We start from the raw sequence: 18,809 nt of genomic DNA, 5'->3' as shown, positions 1-18,809 counted from the left end.
TCTGTCTCTCTCTCTCACACACACATAAATAAAATATTTAAAAAAAAAGAACTCTGGGCATGGTGGCCCACACCTTTAATCCCAGCATTCAGGAGGCTGAGGTAGGAAGATCACTGAGTTGGAGGCCAGCCTGGATTTACAGAGTGAGTTTCAGGTCAGCCTGAGCTAGAGTGAGATCCTACCTTGAAAAAAAAAAAAAAAAAAGTAAAAAAATGAATAAATAAATGACAAAGAAGTTTTGCTTATAACTTCTACACATCTTTTATTGGTGAAAGCAAGGTCACATGTCTGAGTCTGCTGTCTGTGGGAAGAGGATGTATAACTTTTCTTAGGGATGATCAGTGAACATCTCCTTTTGCAGAATGAATATCTGTTGTGTAACAGAATTTAAGAAGTGTTTCCCATGATCACTAATGAATATTGTTAATGATAGTCGACTGAGAAGATTTAAGAGCAATAGAAATGTACAGTGTACATGTGTGTAGGGACAAGAGGCACTTCTGAGGTTCAATCCCAGATCACAATTTGTCTATCTTTACATTTTCAGAAAATAAGCCATTTAAAATAGTATTTTGAAGACAAGAGAAATGGAGATAAGTGAAAGTATAAAATTCTATTTGAGCCACATTTATTTTCTGAAGCTTAGAATTCCCAGCAGTTTGTTGATGAGAAATGTAGCAAACATCAAAGTCAGAAAACACACTGCTTTCTTTAGAAATGACTGTCTAATGGCACTATTTTGTATCCCTTCCTCTGAGAGTAACCACGTGCTCATCAAAGACTTTCCCAAGTAAATTCTACCTTTAGCTATCACTTTAGTTTTAAAATCCCATTTTAGTTTGTGTGAAATTTGAAGAAGAGCTCTACAACCACATTATACAAAATGTCATATTGCACAATGCTTGTCTCTTATTACCCTACCTCACAGGTTTGATTATACTCAAGTTCTTTGCCTCCTGGTTAATCTATCAGATGTTTCCTATAACACACTTTTAAAAATTAAAAAAAATTGTGACATTATTAAACTGTTCACCAGTACAATTTTATATAGCTAGAACAGAGAATGGCAAAAGTTCCATGTGTGGTTCGACAGCTGTAGTTGCTCTACTGTGGGCTAAGGGTAGAGGCGGTTGTATCCATGGTGACATATCTGACGCAGTGTGAGTGGGAACTCCAGGATTATCTTAGGTTAATGACAGAGCAAACTTTGGCCATCCAGTTTCACCAGACAAATGACGTAACAGGATTTTTTTTCAAATTAAAGAAAGTTTTTTTTTTTTTTTTTTTAAATATTTACTATGTAGTCTTAGGCTGGCCTTGAACTCACAGGTATCCTTTCAACTCTGCCTCCTGAGTGCTGGGATTAAAGGCTTGTGCCACCATATTTTTTTTTTAATAGTTCTTCATTTTGTAAAGTAAACTTTATTGTGGTTAATTAAAGAGCTATATACCTGAAACATAACAAAAAACATATAACATACATTAAAAAAACCATACTTTACCCTTGCTTTGTATTTTAAGCCTTGCATTACCACTTTATGCTTCTTTCTTCCAAAAGACTGAGGTGGAATGAAATAAAGGCATGTTGATACAATTTCTAAAGTATGTGTAATTGTAATACATCATGGCCACATGAAAAGAGTGTATTAGAGAAAGAAATGACTACATTTTCTTCCAGTGGGGTTGGTTGTGCTAAATAGCACTAATAGACTCTGTGTCTTGGCAGAAACTGGAGGAAACTTCTTCCACCATTATGCAGATGAGTGAGATTTGGGATTGATAGGATGAGAGGAAACCACTCTGTTTTCAGTCCTGTACTGAAAGTGTCAGGCATCAGATTGTTTCATTTGAAGAACTTTCTGTTGTAACTGTACGTGGAGGAGATTCCAGCCATCACCAAACACAGGAGTCCTCACAGGGCCTTGCTGATAGACAGTTCAGCAGTGTTTCTCACAGTGCCTGTGTGACTTTGGCTTCCGTGGGAACATAACCATGGCATGAGCTCCAATTCCAGGTTCCATGTCAGTGTAAGTTAATACGTAGCAAATAAATCAACACTGGCTGCCTATTTTTAAAAGACATTTTCCCTTCACATCCAGACTGTTCCCAGATGATTTGCCTAGGGCTGCTGGTAGTGTGCCTTAGGCTTAGGCTCCAATGGGGCATTCCTGTTATGCCAATGAAAGAGGTCTGAGTATTCTGCTCTTCTGCAGGTATTGGAAGTTTTTCAACATCTGAAAGAAGCAGCAGTTATCAGACATTGAAGAACATGGGCTACGGTTAAATATTAAATCAATACTTTCAGTACTTTGAAGATTTATTAAGCCAGGCAACTAGATATATTATAAACCAGGATGTTTCATTAAAAAAATTTTTTTTTGTTTATTTTTGCTTATTTATTTGAGAGCGACAGACAGAGAAGGAGGCAGATAGAGAGAGAGAGAGAATGGACACACCAGGGACTCCAGCCACTGCAAATGAACTCCAGATGCATGCACCCCCTTGTGCATCTGGCTTATGTGGGTCCTGGGGAATCAAGCCTCAAACCCGGGTCCTTAGGCTTCACAGGCAAGTGCTTAACTGCTAAGCCATCTCTCCAGCCCCAGGATGTTTCATTTTTGTAGGATACATTATATAATAGAGTTTACTTGTACTTTGAAATAATTTGTGTTGATAACATACAGGTTGTGTTAGTTTTCTTATACTGCAGTGAATAACTGAAATAACTTATGGCGAGAAAAGGTGACTTTGGTTCACAGTGTGAGATTCCAGTCCGTTACTGGTTGACCCTGATGCCTGGGATGAAGGTGTGCAGTGCCTAGTGGAGCAGCAGGCTGCTCACCTCATGAAGGATGGGCTCAGAAAAGAGGAGACCAGTTACACAACTCCCTTGTCGGGCATGCTTCCAATGCCCAGAAACCTTCCACATAGGCCCCAACTCTAGGGTTCCACCACGTCCCTGTTTGTGAAGCTGGGGACCAAGATTTTGAGAGACAGTTCAGATCCAAGTAACGGCAGAGGTGAGGCCAGTGCTTCTAGGGTAGGTCCTCCTGGCTAACATGAACGGGTCCCAGATCTGTGGGGTGGTTTGTCAGTCTCCTCCGTCTAGCGTCTTATGAGAACTCCATGTACAGCAAGAGCTCAGACTTGGAAGGCTTTGGGCTTAAATGTGAGTTCAACACTTCCTTAGCTGGCTGTAGCTTTAAGCAAGCTACTTGAAACTTTTGACCCCGTTTCCTTACCTATAAAGTGGAGCTCAGAATTCTTCATAGAGAACTGTCTGAGAGAAAGCAGTTATTAACATGGCTGTGATTTCTTGGCAGGATACGGAAAGTCTTTGTGTTCTACTGGATTTTTCTTAGGTCTAGAGTTCTGAAGTGATTCCCTAGACTGGAAGGATCTGGTTGACCTATTCGATTTCTGATTTTAGACTACATATTTTCAAGTTTGCTAGACGTTGCTAGTTTTTTTTTTAATCAATTCTCTTAAAATCAAATCTCAGATTTCCAGTTACTCCAATTTATAAGTGTCTCTCTGCCAGTTTTGTCATTGCTTGCTCTTATCTTTGATTTTACTCTAGAATGAGATTCTAGGACCCTTGAGGATGAGAAATCCTACTGTGTGGGAAGTGGCATAATCAGTCCTCTTTACCAAAGTGATTGTTTTCTAGTTGGAACCCAGTGACAGTCTCCTTTCCACCAATATTTATGGAGTGCCTACTCTGTGCTAGGCATAGTTCTGGGAGATAGAGACATTCTAGTAAATAAAACTGACAAGGTTTTTCTTCATATGGAAATTGCACCCATTATTTCAGCGAGACAGAGTTAGGGAGTCAGTTTGACAGACTATGTAAGTAAAAATTTCCATGGGCAGGACAGTTTATTCACAGTCATGATAAAATTGTGCAAGAAAAAAGAGCAGAATGGTATGAGTGGTGTGGGCTATGTAGGGGGACTCACAGGCACAACTTGAGATTTGTGGTCAGAGATTTTTTGAGGTGGTGACATGTGAGTTGCCTATTTATTCTTCTATCTGTCTGCCACCCCCCCCCCCGGCATTATCTGATCTTCCAGTCTGCCAATTCAGTGATTGCTAGTATGATTCAAAGAAGAGAGGAGGAGGCATGAATTGTGAGTGAAGATAATTTGGGAAAAGGGGCTCCATGTAGAGGGAGTGTCGTCATAACTGCTGGCTTAGTGGAATTGACTCCTTCTCTCAGTCTTCAAAGTCATGCTGAAGAGCAGAGTTTTCCCTAAGTAAGTGAGTAGGTATGCAGGAGGTTCTAGAAACTTAATTAAAAATATTATATATATATATTTATTTATGTGTGTGTGTGTGAGAGAGAGGGGGGGAGAGGGAGGGGAACATAGAATGGGCATACCAGGCCTCCAGCCTTGCAAACGAACTGCAAACATATGTGCCATGTTGTATATCTGGCTTTCATGGGTCCTGGGGAATCGAACCTGGGTCCTTTGGCCTTTCGGGCAAGCGCCTTAATTGCTAAGCCATCTCTCCAGCCCTAAATTTAAACTGCAGACATGAGAAGCCTTCTAAATTTATGGTACCAGACACAATTCTTTAGTTATTTTCTCAAGGTAGGGTGTGTTGACAAGCTTTAGGCATAGATGCTCATCTCTGTCTTCAGCAGCATGTGTGCTTGTCTTTACAGAAAGGGGAAGAGGACAAGTGCTCAGGCAGGGAAGAGGCAAGGTGCAACCAGACATCACTGAGGTGAAGCAAAACACTTTGCAAACTGTATGCTGTACTTTTTGACTTGTTTTTTGAAATTCATGACCTCAAGTGTTTGGTGATGCTAATTTTAATCCTTTAAAAAGCAGACCATAATGATATATAAACCTACAGGCCAGGAAATATTGGCAAATAGTATTAGTGTCATAGAATAAAATAGTGAGTAATATAATTACAGCTTTACAGTTCTCAAAGGATAACTCACACATGCAAATTTTATTCGAGCAATAAAGAACAATGAAATACTGACAACTGTAAAAGACAAAAGTCAAATGTAGTAATAGCTGAATATTAAAGAACACCATAGATTATATTTGTGAGGATAGTTAAGTAAGAGTATTTCTGAGTAATAGGTGGGAATTCCTTGACCTGAAGGAAGTAGAGGGTTAGTATGACATTTTCAAAATCTGTGCATCCTTTTACTTCCTTTCTCTAGTTGTTGCTAAAATAGACGGGCTAAACACCAGCTCTGCTTCCCTTCTGGCCCTGTGCATGTCAACCGGGGCATATGCTCTTTTGGATGTAATTCTCAAAATCTCACTAGAGGGTGGTGTTGGTTCTAAAACCAGAGGTTGCTGCCCGTCTACACTACATTCGTTTCTGGGCTGCATTTACATTTAAAGAAAAGGTGAAGTCAAGCCCTGTCAGTCTTCCCTAGCAGATGGTAAATGTCAAGTAGGAGTCCTGCCCAGGCCTCATCCAAATCTGGCTGTTGTAGCCCCACAGGAGATAGATGCAAAAGTGAAGAGATACGTTCTAATTCCAGCGCCTGAACTGACTTGTAGACAAGGCTCCCTGCGCCTTCATCTCATCTGCGAAATAAAGGCTGACCTAGACCATCACTAAATCTCCAGTGTTTGGTAAAATTTTGAAATTCTAACACAATTCTGGGTCTAAAAGGCTGAAGAATTTCTTGTGCTTTTAGCTAGTTTAAGGAAGAGGCAAAATCTTATTAAATTGCTAACAATTAAATTTAACATTATAAACCCCAGTGTTCCAAATCGTTTAAAGGGTCAATTCTATCCATCAGGGAACTTACAGACGTTATCTGCATCGGAGCATTTTGAGTCAAAGATCTCCAAAGATCTCTCCTCTTGGTTGCCCTGTTGATGGAAACGAGCAAAATGTGTTTGTGTAGAATTATGTGGAGAGAGGAGGTGCAACCTTGCCAAATAGGAATGCTTTTAGGGTAGAGACAAGACCCCTTTCTACAGTATTCACCCGACTCACAACATGTTAGGAGTCCCCCCCAGGTGGATTTAGTTGGCCAGTTTTAATCTGACCCCCTTCCTTGTCATCTTTATTCCAAATCCATCCATAGAGCCTGAAGTAAAGTAGAATTCTAATTCTAGGGTGCCACTAAGTCCCACTTCACCGCCCATGGATGGGACTTGTAAGGATTGTCATTAGAGTCTGCAATTAACCCCTGACCTTGCCAAGCTTCGCGGTCGCCCCAACACTTTGGCATTAAGACTGAATGCCCCCCTTCGACCAGCTTGCTTTGTTTTGCAGACGGCGTGCGCTCCTCCCCTCCTCGCCCGCGTTTTGTTCCATCTTGGGGGGGGGGGGGCTTCGCACGCCGGAGCTCCTCAAGTGGGCGCCGAGCGCCCGCGGGTGCGCACACCGGCGCGCACACCGGCGCGAGCACGCGGGCCGGCCGCGCCGCGCGGGGCTCCGAGCGCATTCCATTCGCAGCCGGGCCACACCCCTCCGCGCCGGGGATTGGTCGGGCCGAGCGCTCCCGGCGAGGCGAGGCTCGGGAGAGGCCCGGACGCCTGCCCGTCCCCGCGGGCTGTCAAAACAAGTCTCCCTCCCGGTCTGCGCGCAGAGGGGCTCGCGCCGCTGCTCGTCCCGGGCCGCCGCGCTCCGCGGGCAGGTGGCCGGTGCGCCCGCGCGCAGTCGCCGGCTCCGTCCCGGTGCGCCCTCCCGCCGCCCGCCCGGAGGCCGCCTGGCCCGGCGCCCGGTGCCTTTTGTCTGGCTGGGCGCGGGCGCCCGCGTCTCCGTTCACAAACCTCCCGCTCCTCGTCGCCGGCTCCTCCCGCCCGGCCGGACCGCTGACCGCCCGGACCCGAGCCTCGGCCCGTCTCCGCCGGCGCGAGCGAGCGAGCGATGCCGCCGCTCCGCAAAGTTGCCGCCGCGGGGCGGTGAAACAAAGTGGCGCGGCCGCCTCCCGCTGCTCGCGTTCGCGCCCCGCCCCGCCCCGCCCCGCCCCACCCCGCCGCCCGATCCACCGCCCCGGACCCGGACCCGGGACCCCGGACCCGTCACCCGACCCGAGACGCTCCGGGCCATGGCCGAGGGCGCGGCCGCCAGCGACGGTCCCGCGCCGCCCGACGCGGCCGCGGGCGAAGACGACCCTCGAGCCGGCCCCGACGCTGCGGAAGGCGACGCGGTCGCGGTCGCCCCCGGGGGTCGCGCGAGGGACCGGCGGAGCGGGCTGGCCCTGGCCAGCGCCGTGGCGGCCCCGGCGGACAGCGAGGCCGGCCTCCTGGAAGCGGCGCGAGCGACCCCCCGGCGCAGCAGCATCATCAAGGTAGGGAGGCCGCCGCCCCGGCAGGACGCGCCGGGTCCCGGGGCTCCGCATTGTCTTCTCCCGCCCCCTTCCTTCCTTCCTCGCCCGCGCTCCCCGCACTCAGAGCCTTTCGGCCGCGGGAGAAGCCAGAAGTCACTTCCCCCGTGACAGCCCGGGAAAAGTTCCGCTCGGCGTCTCCGCGGTCCATTTGACGAACGCTTTCCCTCCTTCTCTGCTAGACTCGCGGAACCGTTAGCGAAAGGAGGCAGGCAGGGAGGACTCGGGGTCGTTGCAGACCCGCGGAAGGCTGTGCTCCGCTCTCCAGCGAAGGGTTAGGCTTTCTGCAATACTCCAGGGAAGACACAGCTTTCCCATCAGTGGGGAGGGGGGGGGGGAATCCCTTCCAGACACAAACGGTCAGAAATCCTGAGATGTGTGAACTTTGCACATAGGCGGGCACTTTCCAGCGGACCCTGCAGCGCGGTCCGCAAGGACAGCCGAGCTCAGAGTTCCTGCTGCAGAAAGCTCAGCTGGGAGGCAGTCATCCCCAAGCTCCATCGCCAAGCTCCATCCCCAGCTGCTGCCACACACCAGCCTTTCTCCTTTACCTCTTGTTCCCTCTGTTTGACACTTCATCTTTTGGGTGCATGACTTTGGGGGTAACTTTCTTTGGAGCAAGTTCTGCGAAAAGGGCCTTTCAGCATAGATCTATGTACACGTGAGAGTCAAGCTGATTTCAATGGAGCAGTCACAGTGAACACACATGAGCTGATATACACTCGATACACCCATGATAGTGAAGAACAGACTTGGAACTTCTCACTGTTCAATTTATTGATTTACTGGCACACTAAGGCGTTCAGAATGAATGTTTAAACTCTGTAATCACTATGCAATGCATGTCGGTCTGTCAAGCTACCAGCGCCAACGTTTGTGCCCATGTTATAACCACCTAGCTCCAAGTACCACCTAGGTTCCCCCCCCAACATAGACAAATGGTGATTTAAAGCCAACAAGGCAATTCCCTTCCCTCCCTCCCTGCCTCCCTCTCTCTCTCTCCCTTCCTTCTTTCCTTCCTTCCTTCCTTCCCTCTGTCTGAGGTAGGGTCTCACTCGAGCCCATGCTGACCTGGGATTCACTAAGTAGTCTCAGGGTGGCCTCTCCTATCTCTTCCTTCCTGGTGCTGGAATTAAAGGGGTGCACCACCATGTCTGGCACAATTTCTATTTTAAAAGAAGAGTGAGTGCTTTGTGGCTTTTCATTATGTGAGATGGATAATTATATTTGGATAAAGGAGAAATGACCACTTTAAGAACTACAAGTCAGATATCATATTGTCTTGAACCTTAAAAATATTACCATGGTGGGCTGGAGAGATGACTTAGCGGTGCAGTCAAAGGACCATGGTTTGATTCCCGAGGACCCACTTAAGCCATATGCACAAAGTGGCGCATGCCTCTGGAGTTCGTTTGCAGTGGCTGTAGACCCTGGCACACCCTTTCTTTCATTCTTTCTCCCTCTCTCCTTCTGTCTCTGCCTGTGTCTCTCAAATAAATAAAAATAAAATATTAAAAAAATCACAAGGAGGGCTGGAGAGATGGCTTAGTAGTTAAGCGCTTGCCTGTGAAGCTAAGGACCCCAGTTCGAGGCTCGGTTCCCCAGGTCCCACGTTAGCCAGAGGCACAAGGGGGCGCACGCGTCTGGAGTTCGTTTGCAGAGGCTGGAAGCCCTGGCGCGCCCATTCTCTCTCTCTCTCCCTCTATCTGTCTTTCTCTCTGTCTGTCGCTCTCAAATAAATAAATAAAAAATTAAAAAAAATTAAAAAAAAAATCACAAGGAAACGTGAATTTGGATTACAGGACATTGATTGTATATGTGGTACATGTGGGTCAGGTCTGAAATCCCAGCACTAAGGAGGACCACAAGCTAAGGCCAGCCTGGAGACATAGCCGTACCCTGTCTCAAACAGGCAACAGTTCCCAAGAGCTCCCCAACTGGCCCTGTGCTGGCTTATACTCTCAGGAGGGTCTTTGCTAAGTAATGATGTCTGCTTTGCTTTGAAGTTTAATTTAATTAATTAATTAATTAATTTATGAGCAGCAGACAGAGAAAGAAGGAAAGGGAGAAAGAGGGAGGGAGGGAGAAAGAGAGAGAGAGAGAGAGAGAGAGAGAGAGAGGGAGAGAAAGGGCGCACCAGGGCCTCTAGCTGCTGCAAACGAACTCCAGACAGGTGCGCCCCCTTATGCATCTGGCTAATGTGGGTCCTGGGGAATTGAGCCTCGAATCCGGGTCCTTAGGCTTCACAGGCAAGCACTTAACTGCTAAGCCATCTCTCTCCAGCCCTGAAGAGTCTTTTTGTGACAAAGATGACAGCAGGTTATCAGATTTTCCCTGTTATTAAGTAAATTAAGTACATATTTAATAAATGGGTTTTAAAATTAAAGATACTACAAAATTCAGTGAACTACTTTTGACATTTTCACACAAGCATATATTGTAGGTTAAGCATATCCCCATATCCCATACCCTGGTAGGTAAACTTTTAAAAATTAGATTTCATTGAAAAGTACACATTTGAATTTTTAAAACTCCAAATCTTATAAAGAAGTATGAAGACAAGGCTCTCAGACGTTCTGCACTCCCACTTAAAGTGTAGCTCTTTATTTCATATTTATTTATTTGAGGGATAAAGAGACACAGTGTGGGTGTTCTAGGGCCTCATACCTGTAAACAGGCTCCAGATGTGTGTGCCATGTTGTGCATCTGGTTTCATGTGGGTACTGGGGGATCAAACTGTAGGTCAGCAGACTTTGTAAGCAAGTGCCCTTTAACTGCGAGCCATCTCCCCAGTCCCCTTCAAAAATATCCGATATATATGGATATATGTATTTATGTATGTATGATGAACTATTGAGGCGTTTATACAATAAAATTTAGCTAGAGTTTTATTGGCTTCATGTCTTCAGATTTGTACCCAACATTTTGATGCCTAGAAGATTGTTTAAGATTATTTTTTTCCGGCTGGCCTTGAAGTCACACCAATATTCTGACCTCTGCCTTCCAAGTGCTGGGATTAAAGGCATGCACACACAACACCTGGTTAAGATTAATTTTCAAGGATGACTGTGTGCTTTGATGGGCAGTAGTTGTGGTCTTTTCCTAGAGGTCTTTCTTCCCTTCTAGTGGAGAGAGAGACATGTGTGTTTTCTACTACTCTTTCCTCAGACAAGGACTCTTGTGTTGACATCTTGACCCTGCTGTACTATGTAGAAGACCATATGTGTTAGTCATGTTTTGTCCCTGTAAGTGAATACCTGAAACAAATCAAAGGGAGGAAGATGCTTTCAAAGGTTTCAGTTCACATTCACTTAGTTGCATATTTCTAGGCCTGTGGTGGGGTAGTAGCTCATGGCAGAAGGGCATAGTAGAGGGATATCTAGGAAGCACAGACAATGAGGGAGGGTTTGAGGACAGGGTAGACATCTCAAGGGCATGTCCCTGCTGACCTGCTTCCTCCCATTTAGGCCTACCACTGTCTCCTCATAATCCCATCAGATTATGAACCAGTGAATAAATCTCCTGATTAAGTTATAGCTCTCAGGATACCATCAATTCCCTAAAGCCCACCTCTAAATATTGCATTAGGGACCAAACTTTCAGCACATGAATTTTTTTAGGGACATTTAACATTTAAACCATAATAGCGTAAGAAATGCATAGCACATGTTCTGTATTGAAAGAAAATACATTCTTCACTTTTGCCAAGTTGTTTTTACTTGTCATTGAAACACACACACACACACACACCACAAGAGGCATTTTACATTAAGATTACTGTTTCAAATAGTTGCAATATAATAAATAATAGTTGATATTCACAATTCCACTTATGTAAAGGATGTGAATCATCCAATATTCTTTTTATCTTAACTTAGGATATTGTTTTTATGTTAATAATTTTAATGCTAATTCTCTATTAGCTTGAATATTAGGTAGGTCAGAATAATGCATTCCTGCAGAAAGCAGACTGTTTTGTATATTAATAAATGAAATGTTTTCAGTAAATTTGCCTTCCTAATTTGAAAACATGTATATAGCTGAGAAAAAAAATTCCTTCTGAGTTGATGACAACATTTATCTGTACACATCTTTGGGAAATCTTTCTACTGCTACTGTGTGCCTTCCCTTAGACTCCCAGGCCTAGGCTTTTGAAAAATTAGCACAAGAATTAAACTAGGTTCTCTTTAATCCATCCACATTTGTTTTGTGTGATTATTTTCAACAACATTGATTGAGTTCATTTTAATTTCTTTTTGGTACATGGTTTAAAAAGACAAGTTAGGCCAATGCTAACAGTTAAGTAATACCTAACAGTACTGCATTATTTACCATTTGTAAACACACACACACACACACACACACACACACATTTGTTTTAAGGTAAGGTCTCACTCTAGCCCAGGCCAACTTGGAATTTACTCTATAGCTTAGGCTGGCCTCAAACGCACAGTAATTCTCCGACCTGAGCCTCCTGAGTGCTGGGATTAAAAGCATGAGCCACTTCTCTAGCTATTTCAATATGTTTAAGTTTTAATTATTTACATGCACATGTGTGCATGCATGTTCATGCACATGCATGCTAGGGCCTCTTGCCACTGTAAATGAACACCAGACACATGTGCTGCTTTTTGTGTCTGGGGGTGGCTTGAGAATTGAACTGGAGTTGGCAGGCTCTTGTAAGCAAGCACCTTTAATAGCTGAGCTGTGTTCCCTGCCCCTGAATATATTTGAATATATTTTTATTTATTTACAAAGAGAGAGAGAGGGGCGGGGGACAAATGAACATGGGTGCAACTGCAAATGAACTCCAGATGCATGTTCCATGTGCATCTGGTTTTATGTGGGTACTTGGGAATTGAACCTGGGCCATCAGGCTTTGCAAGCAAGCACCTTTAACTGCTGAGCCATCTCTCCAACCCCTGAGTATATTTTTAACTAAAAAATTAGCTTGCCGGGTGTGGTGGCACACACCTTTAATCCTAGTACATGGGAGGCAGAGGTAGGAGGATCTCCATGAGTTTGGGGCCACCCTGAGATTATGTAGTGAATTCAGGGTGGGGGGGGGAGAAAAAAAAGAAAAAAAATTAAGTCATTCACTTAACTAGGACTTGGTATCAATCTTAAAAATTTTAACATTTAAAATTGTTAAGTGATAGCTCTGTAATATTCTGGAAATAGGAAGCATTGTAGTTTACTCCTTGTACTGGATGGTGAAAACTGAGATACATATATGGTTGAAAAGTAGCTGCTGATATTTCTTTCAGTATTTTGACATATTGATGAGTTCTACTTTTTTCTATTTACTTTTGGTTTCATGTACTTGTGCATCCCCCTTGTAAGGAAGAGTGGATGGTGTCACTTTAATCTCATGGGTATGAGGTGGGAGATGCAGACAGGAGTTGGGAATGAGGAATTGAGACCGGCAACAAAGCTTCTACAGTCATGACTAACTTTGGTGTTGTTCAAGCCTCATTATGATATTATCATAGCCATTCTTAACCTATCTGGGTTTCTGAGCTATAGCCCCAAAGATGGACCTTGGGAACCAATTGACTTTTGACAGAGTTATGAGTCATCAGAAGGACAAGGAGAATGAGATTTACATTAAGTATTAAACTAGTTTTTTTTTAAAAAATTATTTATATATTTTTTATGAGAGCGAGAGAGAGAGAGAGAGAGAGAGAGAGAGAGAGAGAGGAGGGAGGGAGGGAGGGAGGGAGGGAGGGAGGGAGAGAGGGAGGGAGGGAGGGAGAGAGAGAGGGAGGGAGGGAGAATTGGCACACTAGGGCTTCCGGCCGTTGCAATTGAACTTCAGACACGTGTGCCACCTTGTGCATGCGTCACCTTGTAGAGCTGGCTTATGTGGGATCTGGGAAGTTGAACATGGGTCTTTAGGCTTCATAGGCAAGTGCCTTAACAGCTAAGCCATCTCTCTAGCCCTAAACTAGGTTTTGTGCATTTCACACCCTGGCAGCAAGCCCTCTAGAGTAAGAGAGGAACAGTTAGCTTCTTATTCAAAGTAGAGTCAGGTTTCAAAGCAGTGCCTGCTTACCTCCAGAGCTTGTGCTCTTATGCTTTTGAGGTGCAAGATGTTCACAATCGAATATTTCCTAGGGTAGATAGAAGCTGGATACCTAAAGAATCCTCACCTTGGTTTACAGGCTTGTGGGGTAAATTATGCTTTTTCTAGCTCCTCTCCTCTGCCTAGAATACATAGAACTCCATGACTCAGAAAAATTCTAGCAAACTTTCCTGTCTTTGGCCATTTCTTTAGGCCTGGACTATACGTGAAGAGGCAGAACTCCTGGGCAGGAGTCATTGGTGGAGCTCACACCTATCACCATATGGAGCACACACCTTTTCCTGGTGTTTCACACCAGGCTCCCTTCCCTCTGATGTCCCTGCTAACAAGGTTAGAGATTTGTATTCACCTTAGGTTGATACACAGAAGTAATAAACACCAGGGACACTGAATATGTATAATTTGAGGGGAGTGAGACAAGAGGGGGGGATCTTCAATTGGAGCATTTAAGATATTTTTATAGAGCCAGTTTAAGGGAAATTAAATATGATTGATAAGCTGCTTAGATATGGTACTCATTGTATGTGTTATGTAGCCTTTAGTAGACTGGCCTAGGAATTAATCAGCAATTATAAACTTTGTTCCTGTACAAATATGTGTTAAAAGCTCTCAATCATACAGTGGTGGTTGAATTTCAAAGATACAGCCTGACTCTTCTGTGAAGCTGGCCGTCCTTACTATCAGCGGTGCTGGCGAGCATTGGGTGCTATCTGGGCTTTCCTTCTGAGATGGGAATCAATACTATATGTGTCAGTGAACCTCTGAGGTGGGTTTGGCTTATGATCCCAGCTATTCCAGTCAGAATGTTTACTTTTCCTGACATTGTCATAGAAATAGGGCCACGTTTCACCTCAGAAGCATATATTCTTATTATAGCACAATTCTGATGTGACTTTTTAAAGTTCTTTAAACAATATCATAGTTTTGGTTATTTATTTATGAGAGAGACGGGGAGAATGAGAATGGCATGTGAGGGTCTCTAGCCACTGCAAATGAACTCTAGATGCATGTACCACCATGTGGTAGGTACTGGGGAATTGAACCTGGGTCCTTAGTGCCTTAACCACTAAGCCATCTCTTCAGCTCCTGCTGTGACTTTTTAATCATACCTCTTGAGAGAATTAGGAACAAGACCCCAGGTCAAATGCCGTGTTGTACTTTGATGAGAGGTTTGAGAAGTGCCTATTAATCAGTGTTTCCACTATTAGAATTTACATAGTTGTTTTTTTTTTTGGAGACTATATGAAGGTTTAGAGTGCATGAGCCTATTACATAGCCATTGTGGGGCCAAACTACATTATGATTGCTGCTGAATAGTTGTCCCAACCTTTCCTTTTTACAATGAAGAAAACAGGCAATTAAATTTTGTACAGTAAAATGTCAATTGAACATTTATTGCAAAATAACACCTCAGGCACAGCAGGGCATTATGAAAAGACATCAGGAGACAGCTGGCTCTACCTCAGTGCTGTTGAACAAACAATCCCTTACCTGCTCCTGGGTAATGCAGAGCAACTGCTCAGGCAGTAGCTGGGGAGAAGTTCCGACAGGAAACAAAACCACCTTTCCTGCTCTCAGTCATTTCTGTTTAACTTTAACAATAGAAGTGCATATTAAAAATAATTCCATGTTCAGGACTGATGTCCAAACTGAGATTGTCATTGTGCCGCAACATTGAAAAAATTATCCATCTTTAAATGACTAGAAGAGACAGGAGCAGTGATTCTTTGGGTTTCCTTTGAAATATTACTACTCAATGAACCACTGGTTATAAGACAAGGAGATAGGATAATTTAATTGGATTTTCAATCTAAATCTAAGATAATAAATTTTATTATAGAGAAGTCTGTCAGTTTAACAAAAATCTCATGTTTTGACAAGTGTTTTCAAAATGTAAAAAGGTTTATTTGTAGTTTTTTTTGTACTATTCACCCTCTGTAACCCAGTTCATTTCTATATCTTTGTTCTTACAATAGAATACATAGTTTATTATGATTGATGATTATACTGTACTAACAATAACAGTTAGGACCAAGGACCACTTTCTGTAATAACAACCTTCTTTCTTGTTTAAGTATTGGCCAGTGCATTGTATTTCAACTAACATTGATGACACCAAAATCATATTCTGACAAAGTGCCCCGGTAGTCCTTGGATTTAAATACTTTCGATTATTGGCAAGGGAGAGAGAGAGAGAGAGAAAGAGACAGAAAAAATAGGCAAACCAGAGTTTCTTGCCACTGCAAACAACTCCAGATGCATGTGCCACTTTGTGCATCTGGATTCACATAGGTACTGGGTAATTGAACCTGGGCCATTAGGCTTTGCAAGCAAGAACCTTAACCACTGAGCAATCTCTCCAGCGCCATCTGTTGGATTTGAAATTGCATTTGACATAGCTTCATATGTAACATCTTATTTTAACTCACCTTATTTTTATTTATTTATTTATTAAAATTTTATTTATTTGTTTATTTGAGAGTGAGACAGAGAGAAAGAGGCAGAGAGAGAGAGAAAGAGACAGAGAGGGGGGGAGAGAGAGAATGGGCGCGCTAGGGCTTCCAGCCACTGCAAATGAACTCCAGACCTGTGTGCCCCCTTGTGCATCTGGCTAACATGAGTCCTGGGGAATCGAGCCTCGAACTGGGATCCTTAGGCTTCACAGGCAAGCGCTTAACCGCTAAGCCATCTCTCTAGCCCGAGCCATCTCTCCAGCCCTCACCTTATTTTTGACCAATCTAGCATTACTTTGAGAAAAGTAGAATTACTTGGGTAGAAAAGAGTTACTATGTCACCACTGTCACTCTAGGGAGCACACTTTTGATAACAATCAATCCATTCCCAAAACTTAAGAACAAACTATTTCAGTAAGTGTGTTTTGTTTCTTAGTATTGTTGAGTTTGTGTTTGTAAATTTATGAAACCATGTAGCAAATTCTCCCTTCCCTCCCTCCCTCCCTCCCTCCCTCCTATCTTTGTTTCTCTTTCATCTCTCTCTCTTCCTTTTTTTTCTTTTGCAGTGCCAGAGATGGAGCCCAGGGCTAGGCATTGAGCTAAGTCCTAGGCCAAGGGTATGGCTATTATAGGAAAGAGATTATGTTTGTCCTTAACTATACAACTTTGTATTCAGAAGTTCAAAAATACCTTTGAAAGATAACATTTGCTTTGTTCATTCTTTTATGCTGACCTTTTCCAAGAGCCTTTAAAATATGCTAATCCTGGATGAAGCACAGACTAAGCCCAGAAAATATGTACAAGTTGGCAAGCTTGTATTTTTTTTTTTTTTTGTAAGGTACAGGATCCTGGTTAAAAATGGTGCGATTGTGACACTACTGACAGTTTGGGGAATTCCAGATAATTGAAATTCAGAGCACCTTCTCTATGAGGCATTTTGAGGTATTGTGTCTCCCACAATACAAGTGTGCAAAGGAGACAGGAAGATACAAAAGGACACTGTCTGATTGGCTGCGACCAGCACTCCGATATAGAGCTCTACAAAGTTGGACCCAACCATGTTGTATGTACTTTCCCCTAAAGCCCAAGTGACTTCAAACCAAAGCAGGTCAAATAGCCTGTGTGGTCAGGGCCCTCGCTCCTCCCCCATGTGTGACAGCTGGTGACAAGAGTGTGCTTCTCAGGTGTACCCTAGTATTTTGCTGCTTTGAAAGCTTCACTGCATAGGACAATCTTATCAACATCCTTGAACCTGCAGTTTCTTAATCATTGATCTTGAGTAAATTCTGGAAGAGGGGTTGGGGACTAGATGTCAGAAAACCTCATGCTTCCACTAGAGGTTGGCAAACAAGATGCAAAGTCATCTTCAGCATTTGGATTAAGTCCAGTTTTGGAATATTTTGGAGTTACTGGATTCCATATTAAAATATTATAAAATAATGTTAAAATATTATTTACTTAGAAGTGTTACTAATTATATTTTTAATATAATTGACAAGAATCCAGTAACATTTGGAAGAGCTTTTTCTATTGAGAAATTTTCTTAATAATAATAGCAAACACTTGTGTAATGTATTCTCTGAGTCTGGTGGTGTTCTGAACCCTGTGTATTCAGACATGTACTCCTCACAATAACTATGTGGCATGAATATCATTATCATATTAACTTTTTACAGATGGGGAGATGATAAGTGACTTGTCCAAGGTCAAACATACTAGTAAATGCAGAGTCAGGCAAAATCCCAGTCCAGAGGTTGAATTAAATCTTTATGCTATATTCCTTCTTAGATAGTATTGATTTTAATCTTAGCTGGTATGCATGAAATAGCAGATCTTTAAATGATGGTTACATACTGAGTTAAAATAAAGAAAGGATTCTGAAAACAGTTTTAGGACATTCTCTCCAGGGTAATTTGGATATATTATTTTTCTTTTTCTGTTTTTTGAGGTAGGGCTTCACTGTAGCTCAGGATGTCCTGGAATTAACTATGTAGTCTCAGGGTGGCCTTGAGCCCACTGCAATTCTCCTACCTCCGCCTCCCGAGTGCTGGGATTAAAGGCGTGCACCACCACGCCTGGTTTGCTTTTTGAGATAGGGTCTTGCTCTAGCCCAGGCTGAATTCACTATGTAGTCTCAGGCTGACCTTGAACTCACAGAAATCCTCCTATCTGAGCCTCCCAAGTGCTGTGATTAAAGGCGTATGCTGCCATGCCCAGCCAATTCTGAATTTTAGAACTTTTCACACAGAATATTTATGATTTCTCTTCTTTGAGAAGATTGAGATGTCTGTTAGTATGATTTTACTCCTTCACCAAAGTTAGAATGAGGCAGGAATTTATGATTCAACTTTAGTAAAATTATGCAGGTTAAAGGTAGACCATTATTTATTGTAAACTGATATTATTTATCTCGTAGTTTAATATATTTGTCTTCCATCAATAAATCAATAAGGGATATTTAAGTTTCTAGTAGATGGTTGTACTTTTCTTGGTAAATATTGTATAAATGATGCTATATGAGAGAGATTTCCTTCCATTTAGTTATTTTCAAGTTTTATTTATTTTTTCTATTTTTGATGCTAAAACTGTTTTTATTTATTTGAGAAAGAGAGAAATAGGCAGGTGAGGAGAGAGGGAGGGAGGGAGGGAGGGAAAGAGTGAGGGAGAGAGGGGGGGAGATAGAGAGAGAGAGAGGGAGAGAGAGAGGGAGAGACAGGGAGAATCAGCATGGGCATGGGCATGCCAGGGTCTCTAGCCACTGCAAATGAACTCCAGATGATACATGCATCTGGCTTAGGTGGATCCTGGGGATTCGAACCTGGGTGCCTGGGTGCTTTGGCTTTGTAGGCAAATACCTTAACCAATAAGCTATCTATCCAGCCCCTATTTTGACATTTTAATACTTGTGAGATTTCCTCAGTTTAGTTTTGAGGTGGTCATATGGTGCCTCATA

At 43.2% G+C, this 18,809-nt stretch overlaps 2 protein-coding genes across 2 annotated transcripts in view; one reads left to right on the top strand and one right to left on the bottom strand.

Moving 5' to 3' along the window:
• Window positions 1-1,286: 1,286 nt before the first annotated feature.
• Window positions 1,287-7,041, bottom strand: LOC123460224 (rRNA 2'-O-methyltransferase fibrillarin-like). The gene is made up of 4 exons (XM_045148367.1): window positions 6,959-7,041; window positions 6,762-6,867; window positions 5,789-5,852; window positions 1,287-2,234 (listed from the first exon to the last, which is right to left on the bottom strand). The coding sequence occupies exons 1-4, from the start codon at window positions 7,039-7,041 to the stop codon at window positions 2,023-2,025; spliced, it is 465 nt and encodes a 154-aa protein (XP_045004302.1). The 3' UTR covers window positions 1,287-2,022.
• The window catches only part of Plcl1 (phospholipase C like 1 (inactive)), a 362,268-nt gene continuing 350,498 nt past the window's right edge, over window positions 7,040-18,809 (top strand). Inside the window, exon 1 of the mRNA XM_045147879.1 lies at window positions 7,040-7,282. Coding sequence (XP_045003814.1) covers window positions 7,040-7,282 — 243 coding nt within the window. The remainder of the gene's footprint in view (window positions 7,283-18,809) is intronic.

The sequence above is a fragment of the Jaculus jaculus genome, chromosome 4 (assembly GCF_020740685.1).
Source record: "Jaculus jaculus isolate mJacJac1 chromosome 4, mJacJac1.mat.Y.cur, whole genome shotgun sequence".
Classification (NCBI taxonomy): domain Eukaryota; kingdom Metazoa; phylum Chordata; class Mammalia; order Rodentia; family Dipodidae; genus Jaculus; species Jaculus jaculus.
The sequence above is the reverse complement of the archived record's forward strand: the minus strand, read 5'-3'. Positions and strand labels throughout refer to the sequence as shown.